The 8645-nt window shown below is 42.1% G+C and overlaps 1 protein-coding gene across 1 annotated transcript; it reads left to right on the plus strand.

Annotated features, from left to right (window-relative positions):
* Positions 1-3480: 3480 nt before the first annotated feature.
* On the plus strand, positions 3481-8423 carry LOC147634761 (zinc finger CCCH domain-containing protein 30-like). Its single transcript, XM_086803936.1, has 2 exons — positions 3481-3774; positions 5095-8423. The coding sequence occupies exon 2, from the start codon at positions 5142-5144 to the stop codon at positions 7512-7514; it is 2373 nt and encodes a 790-aa protein (XP_086660062.1). The 5' UTR covers positions 3481-3774; positions 5095-5141; the 3' UTR covers positions 7515-8423.
* Positions 8424-8645: the final 222 nt, after the last annotated feature.

Below are 8645 nucleotides of genomic sequence, written 5' to 3' on the forward strand. Positions count from 1 at the left end.
GATATATGAGTGCCTGTATCTTATCCTTTTTTAAATATATAACTTTTTGGATTGGATGAAGATCCATATGAGTGCATGTACCTTATCCTTTTTTCTAGGCATGTACTTCTCTTTAATGTAATTTAATTTTTAAATACTTTTTACAATGTATGTTAATGAATGTATTGTATAATAATAAAGCTATGTGCTATTGATTTTTTATGGCTATGCAAGCTACTTATACATTAAGCACTCTCATCTTGCACGTTTTATTGTATGGTGTTTAAAAGGCTAATAGGCGACACATAAGTGGCATGACTTGAATTTTTTGTGCTTTTAATATTCTCATTGATCTCGACCAAAAATCTTTCATGTATTCTCACATGCCATATTATTTTAAACTAATCATAGTCTACTTTTGTAGGGTTTTGTAAGCATGCTTAAACTCGATATGCCGAAAGGAAGTTATTCACTCTCTTGAAGTGAATGGGAAATCAATTTAGCTCTGGGGTTGATTCCTTCACGTTACCATAAAATATTCCCAAAATGCATTGTTAAAAGAAATCTATGGACATGAGGGCTTCTAGGATGACATGGCTAGATGGATTTAACATAGCTTAATGGACTCACCATCGTAGCTAGGGCTAAGTATAAGGTAGGCTATATCCTATATCATAGTCATGTTGTTTTATATTTTTCATGGAAAAGTTCAATAGAATTTGAGGACAAGAAAGTTTCATATGGCATTTCACTCTAAGACAAACTAAATAGGTTCCAACGACAAATGCCATTTTCATCATATAGTTTCATATGGCATTTCACTCTACGACAAACTAAATAGGTTTCAAACGACAAATGCCATTTTCATCATATAGTTTTCATGGTGGGTATGTCATGTGAACTCCAAGAGTTTAGAAGGGTTTTAATTGCCAGCCTTCCACTTTAACCAACTTACCAACATATTGTGGCATTTTGGTATCCATCACACACATATGACCCAATCTAACTCGCAAGAGATTAGTAGTTTGTGTCTCACCATGAGGTGCGTGTGTGTGTGTGTGTGTGTGTGTGAGAGAGAGAGAGAGAGAGAGAGAGAGAGAGAGAGAGAGAGAGAGAGAGAGAGAGAGAGAGAGAGAGAGAGAGAGAGAGAGAGAGAGAGAGCTTTAGAAACGATAAGTATAGTGTTTTTTTTAAACTTATTCTTTTAACATATCTTGGAAATCCATTAAAAGAGAAAGCTCTCCAGCTTAGGCATACTAGAGAGCTTTTTTAATTCTTTAAAAACTAAATCCTTGGCTCACCATGTGGGTCAGTTTAGAGGCCTTGCCCAAACCTCCTACATAGTGCTACTTGTCGTAAAGAATTTATGTCTTCTATCTATAAAGGCCTCACACTAAGATATAAAGGCCTTGCCCAAAGATCCTCCATAGTGCTACTTGTCATAAAGAATTTATGTCTTCTATCTATAAAGGCCTCACACTTCTTCTCATCTCTTGTCCCTTATGTAGAAAGTAAAACGGACACTTTTCCTCAAGTGAATGAGATACCTACCTACTTTTCAACTTATGTGCAACACATTTTGCCATGTCAAACAAGTGCTTATGTTTGCTCAGTAAAACCACCCAAAGAAGCATCTTCAAATGCCCAAACATGAGTCCTTGAAACACGTAAAGTCTAAACAAGAATGCATGATCTAAAGGGACTTTTCAAGGTTTTTTTTTGTCTTGGTGGAGGGCAAACCAACTTTTGTGTTGAAAATCTTTTCTTTTTTATTAGAAGCATACACACTATATGGAGTCCTCCAAAGGGCAGTGAAGAGGTGCTCTTTTAAATCAATGCTAGCCCCCCATGCTCTTTTTAATTAATTTTGTGTTGAAAAGCTTTTCTTTTTTATTAGAAGCATACACACTATATGGCATCCTCCAAAGGGCAATGAAGAGGTGCTCTTTTAAATCAATGCTAGCCCATGCAAAAGCGGTTGTTGCCTAAGAGTCTTCACCATTTAATACAATCAAGAAAGTGGTTGCATAATGGTTTATAGAATGAGAGTTATGTGAAGGAGGTGTGAAAGTGGGAGAGGCCCCAGAATCTCATCACCGCTTCCTCCTATGAAGCCCTCTCAAGGTGTGGGCTCAACATTCAAACTTCCATAACCTCCTCTACAGCATAGAATGGAGAAAGTCTCTTAGTGTGGTTACACACTACATCACGAGGGCCCCAAGGTGTGGGTATGCAACCTAATAAGTCATGAGGGGCGCCAAACCAACAAGGCTTTACACTTGAGTGCACCGCCCAAGCTCACAAAAGTCCATAAACAATCGTAGGGAAAGGGAGATGACCCAAAAAAGGGAGGCTAAAAGTCCAAGAAAGGAGATTGATTATGATTGGTTACTTTATCAATGCCCATCTTTGGGGTGAAAAGACTCCTCATAATTGAAAAAGAAGATGATGGGTGTGAGTCAACATGCACATAGGAATATGACACTTTGGGCTTTCACACTTGGTTATGTGGCTAGCAATGTCCAAAGACGAGCATCCTCGTGGGTGATGCTAGGTAGAGATAAAAGCCTCTCGGGCCTTAACTATTTAGAAGTGGAGCATTTTATGTGGATGGGAATGGGAAAATGGGTGAGGCCTCTAAGTTGGACGATGAAAGGTTAATTGATTAATAAAGCCATCTCTATTTCTATATCTCTATATATTATATATTATATTATATAAAGGAAGAGTTTCACGAAACTACCACGTTGCAAGAATTTAGAGGTTCGAGAAGCAATTTGGAGGTTCGAGGAGGGGTAGGCTCTTATTACTCTAGGAAGTTGAAAAATATCAAGTTGGAAATTATATCCGTGTGAAGCACAGGTCATGCCCACTAGTAGTAGAGATTAATGTCATGTTTGAAATTATATCATGCCCACTAGTAGTAGAGATTAATGTCAAGTTTGTGGATTGGATAGGAACGAATTGTAGTAGCCGAGATGGCACATGTTGCCTTTGGCAACAGAGGTGCAGGTGGTTGCGCCACCATGGATGTCTCTTTATGTATATACATATGTAGTTGCGCTACATCTGGTAGAATTCATGGTGGCGCAACACATGGTTGCGCCACCATGTGTGTGTGTATATATATATATATATATATCACGAAGCTGTCACATGGCAAGAATTTGGAGGTTAGAGGAGAGGTAGGCTCCTATTAGTGTAGGAATTTAAAAAATCCGAAGGTGGAAATCGTGAGTGGCAGCCCACGAGTAGAGATTAATGTGGCCAAAAGCTATTTAATATATTGAGAATATTTTGAATTGGTCACGACAATTGTGCCGTTATGGGGTCCACGATGATGTTGATTTTTTGAAACGAAAAGAAGACACCAACCAGGTTTAACCGATGGATTAAAGATAACGGCGGCCGCGCCGTCAGTCAGGCGTCAGGTAAGGGCGGCGACGTGAGGAATTGAAAAGCGACATGCATTTGCATTGGGGCAGAATATCATTTTCATTTCATTTCCTTTGGACTTGGGAAGGGGGAAAAAAAATAGGGAAGAAGAAAACGAAGCAACATTAAAACTAAGAAAATATTTACTCAGAAAAAAGGTTAGGGCAACAGATCGGTGACCTCGTCGACCTCGCCATCGCCATACCCATAGCCATAGCTTTGGCATCGTTCCTTGACTCCTCCATAGCCAGCAGCAGCAGCCGCAGCCGCCGCCGCCGCCACAGAGAGCAACGGCAGGCAACATAGCAGCATTAACAGAACCTGGCCGTGCCGCCACAAAACCTCAACACAAAGCCCTAGGTCGGTACCTTCCTCTCAGGCTCTTTACTGTTCTTGTGTGTCTTCTTTCTTCGAATCAAAGATTGTCAGCCATCGCTGTGCCCCCCCTCCTCCCTCCCCCCCCTCTCCTGCTCTCTCCATGCGGTATGCTGTTTTCGGTCTGTGTCCAGAGCACCGGTGTTTTCGAAGCGTCACCATCTGCTCTCTCCGCGTTTTCCTGGTTATATTTTTGCTCTTTCCCTTTCTGATTCCTCTTTTGGGCAACATTTCTTGCGGGTTTTTTTACATATTACGTGTGTGCTTTTAGAGATTCTCGCGAGTGGATTATGTTTCTTGTATCTTTACCCTGATGTAGTGGTGTATGCGAGAAAATTGCTATGGATTTTTTTGTTATAGTGTTCAGCTTTATCATAGTTTTCATTGTGCCCTGCAGAAGCCATGGTTATTGATATTGTGTTGCTTATTTGAAAACAATGCTGCAGCTGCAAGTGTGGTGCACTTGTTGTGTCATTCAAAGTTGTTTTCTTCTCTTTGACAGTTCTGTTAGCTCTCAAAATCTCCGCCAGCAATTTTGTATCGCTGATGAGAAAGTGACCTTGAAATTTTGGGCTTTAGAGCGAGGGTCTGTCGTCATTTGCATAGTGTGATTAATCTTTGGAATAGTTTAATAGTTTACACTATGTTACCTTGATTTCTGGTTTGCTGTAGAAGCCATTGTTTATATGCTGATCCTAGAACCAGTTCAAATTCTACTTCACAATCTGAAGTTCAATCAAGATGCTAAGCTTTCAGTAGGAGCAGGGTTTTGTTTCCATGCTTTCGTTTTTATTCTATTCTTTTTCTCTTCCATGCTTCAGTGAGGAAGGATGCCATATCATTGAGCACATCTCTGGGCGCTTGATGGCTTCTTTTCTTCTCTCTGTGTTCTGAAGAAAGTGACCATGAAATTTTGGGCTTTAGAGGTTGTCATTGGCATAGGGTGATGGTTCAAAATCTTTGGAATAGTTTAATAGTGTACACTCATGTTCCCTTGATTTTTGGTTTGCTGTAGAAGCCATTGTTTATATGCTGATCCTGGAACCAGTTTAAATTCTACGTCACAAACTGAAGTTCAATCAAGGCTAATTTATTATGCTAAGCTTTCAGTAGGAGCAGGGTTTTGTTTCCATGCCTTCGTTTTTATTCTGTTCTTTTTTTCTTGCATGCTCAAGGGAGGAAGGATGCCATATCATGGAGCACATTTCTGGGCGCTTGGGCTTGTTTTCTAATTTTTGAGATCGTTTCCATTCGTTGATGGCTTATTTTCTTCTCTCTGTTTTCTGTTGCCCCCTATTGTTGCAGTGAGGCTGGCTGTTGCAAACCTGGAACAGCAGAAGGGAAACGGTGGGATGTGTGGAGGCCCTGAAAAATCTCGCACACATCCCATTCACACTGAGAGAGAGTCTCCTTTTAAAGTGAAGTCGAGTTCTGAGGTGGATGGCAAGACAAAAGCTTGTGATGGAGATTCATGCGATTCTAGTTCCTACTTGTTGGAATTGGCTGCAAACAATGATTTGGATGGTTTTCAAAAATTTGTAGAGGAAGGGGGTGCCAAGTTAGATGTGGCGGGAGCTTGGTATGTCAGACAGAATGGGACAAGACAAATGGTTCTAGAACAAAGGACCCCAGCCATGATTGCAGCTCTATATGGAAGTCTGGACGTGCTGAAGTACATAATGAACTTTTGTGCCACACCTGGTAGAGACATTGACCAGGCCTGTGGCAGTGATGGTTCCACGGCTCTACATTGTGCTGCTGCAGGAGGTTCTGTTTGTGCTGTAGAAGCTGCCAAGCTGTTACTTGATTTTGGTGCAAATTTGAATGTGCTTGATGCTCACGGGAGACGACCTGTTGATGTGATAGGTGTTTCACACAGACTTGGGGGTGTGAAGGTGGCTTTGGAGGAACTATTGGACAAAGGGAAGCCGACTGAGACTTCTGTAGGAGTGGGCTCTGATTTCTCGGATGACTTTGAAAATTGTTTTCTGCCATCTTCTTCTGAGGAGATAGGTTTAATTTCAGCAGTAGATGTGGAAGGTGTTGAAAATTTCTCATTATCTTCAGCACTATCTATTGTATTCGGGGGGTCAGGGCCATCATCATTTTCGTCTCCTTCACCTTCGTCTTCACCTAAGTCTCCCCATACAACCGCAGCAAAGGTGCCTGGAGATGGAAGTGAGAAGGCCAGGGAGTATCCGATAGATCCATCTCTTCCTGACATCAAGAACAGTATTTACACCACTGATGAGTTCAGAATGTACTCTTTCAAAGTTCGACCTTGTTCAAGGGCTTACTCACATGATTGGACAGAGTGCCCTTTTGTTCATCCGGGTGAGAATGCCCGCAGACGGGATCCAAGAAGATATCACTATAGCTGTGTTCCTTGTCCGGATTTTCGGAAAGGTGCTTGCAGACGAGGTGATACATGTGAATATGCGCATGGGGTATTTGAATGCTGGTTGCACCCTGCACAATATCGAACTCGGCTTTGCAAGGATGGTACAGAGTGCAATAGGAGAGTTTGCTTCTTTGCTCACACCACTGAGGAGCTTCGGCCACTGTATGTTTCGACTGGTTCTGCAGTGCCTTCTCCAAGGTCGAGTACCTTTTTGGACATGTCTGTGATGAGTCCGCCCCTTGCACCAGGTTCTCCCTTGATGATGCCCCCATTTTCTCCATTGCACCCTGTCCAAAGTACAGTGCAGGGTAGCTTGGGGACACCTCCCATGTCCCCATCAGCATCTTGTGCAAATTCCTTGTCTGGGACATGGTCACAACCAAATATACCTACACTACATCTTCCTGGAGGTAGTTTGCAGGCAAGTAGGTTGAGGGCGGCATTGAGTGCCCGCGATGTTTTAGTGAACGATTCAATCACATCACATGATTTTGATGGACAGTTGTTGAGTGAGTTTCAATCTTTATCAGCTCAGTCTCTCTCTACACAAGCACGTTTTAATGCAGCTGTGGCGGCTTCTGGAAATGGGACCACATCTTCCCGAGCAGGGAAATACAGGAATCTTGGGCTTTCAGTGGCTCCTACCAATCTTGAAGAGCTGTTTGCAATGGAAATTGTTTCATCGCCCAAATCCAGGGCTCATGATTCACCTTTGCTTTCACAGTTAGAGATGCAATTGCAGTCTCAATCTCAATTTCAAAGTCACCTGTTTCCACAGGTCTCAGCTCAAATGCAGCTACAGGCTCAACAGGCAGGTCTGGAGGCTCAGTTACAAGGTTCTCTTTTACAATCTCCAAGAAATTCATCCTCTTTCAGCCTTGGATCCCTTTCCCGCATGTCCACATTTAGAGGGGTGGATGTGGAGAGACAGGGAATAAAGGAGGCTCCTTTATCTCCGGCATTGGTTGCTGCAAGGGCTGCTTTTGGACGGCGAGACCAACGCAGTCACAGCTCTCGAGATCTAGGAGCTGGTTTGGTGTGGTCTGATTGGGGTTCTCCCACTGGGAAGCCAGAGTGGAGTGTGCAAGGAGATGATTTGTCCAAACTGAGAAAGTCTGCTTCTTTTGGTTTCAGAATCTCAGAGGAACCAGATTTGTCTTGGGTCCAGAAGCTGGTGAAGGATGGGCCTTTGGATATAGATTCAACAGCAGCTCCAAATGTGTGTTGTGATGATGGTGCTGGTAGTATACAGAGAGAGGGTGCTGATATTTCTCTTTTGGGATCGTGGATTGACAAGCTGCACTTAGATCAGATTGTTGCATGAGACACTACATGTTGCCAACTTGTGGGGGTCCCTTTGGGGATCAGTTGTTGGGAGCCTTCATGTTCTATCCTTTTCTTTTGTGGGTGGAATTTCTGTATTCTGCCTCCCTTTTTATGTTCTATTTCATTTCTTATTTGACAGAAGACAATTTATATTTGCCAGGGTGGTGCTGTAAGGTGCACCTGGTTCAGGACACTATGCTCAGTTTGGAAAGCCAACTTTGACCTTATATAGGCTAGAGAGACAGAAGTCTTAAAAAAGGAGTGTTGTTCAAAGGGTTAAGTGCTGCTCATAGCCACCTAACCCAAGTGAGCACGAAGGGTGCTCATTCATCAGAATAGGCATTTATATTGGTGGTCAGTGGTTGCATAAAGGCTTAACACAGAGGGTTTGCTAGACTAACAGCTAAACATGGGAGGTCAGTGGTTGTGCAAAGGCTTACCACAAAGGGTTTGCTAGGCTAATCCGTAACATTGGAAAATGAACAATATGAAGGATTTTGATCCTCCTTTCAAAGCAACGAGGGATAATCAAAAAGTCAGCAAAGTGGCTGCTGGAATGTATCAGTTACCCCTGCTTCAGTTTAAGCTGGTCACTCACTCGCAGTATGGTTAATGGAGGATGACCATTATTTCTCTTTAAGTAGCTCTCAGTAGGCATGGTGTTCATTTGGGGGGTTCTTGTATCTATTTGTACCAGGCTTTATTGCTGGGGCAGATTTTGAACAAACCTTATCATAGGCAAAAAACACTTTGCATATTTTTTTTTGGTACCAGAAGGCAAACCTCTTCTGATACAGGTTTTACCAAGGCAGGAATTCTTGGTCTTACTTTAATTGGCCCTCCATAATGTACCATTGTATTATGTTTATTATTTTATGCCATCGATTATAGCAATTTTTTGTGAAAATGTCTGTTGTGTCAGTGGTGTGTTAAAAGCCGATAACTTTGGACAACTTGCATATATGTATGTTAGTATGTGTGTTGATATCGATTCCTGAAGAGGGTCCTACTAGTATACTTGCATTACTGTGTAGCAGTTTCCTAGAGGGAACTATTTTAGACTTGTATGGTTGTATTTTTTGTGTTGCAAAGCTGTATCCTGGCAGTGATGTTTTGACTGTTAGGCCTT

Source organism: Cibotium barometz, chromosome 10, assembly GCF_041138505.1.
Source record: "Cibotium barometz isolate CiBa-2024 chromosome 10, ASM4113850v1, whole genome shotgun sequence".
NCBI lineage: Eukaryota > Viridiplantae > Streptophyta > Polypodiopsida > Cyatheales > Cibotiaceae > Cibotium > Cibotium barometz.

What these genes read in the sequence shown, in the direction of transcription:
- LOC147634761 (XM_086803936.1), top strand. Translation starts at nt 5,142, where the DNA reads ATGTGTGGAGGCCCTGAAAAATCTCGCACACATCCCATTCACACTGAG.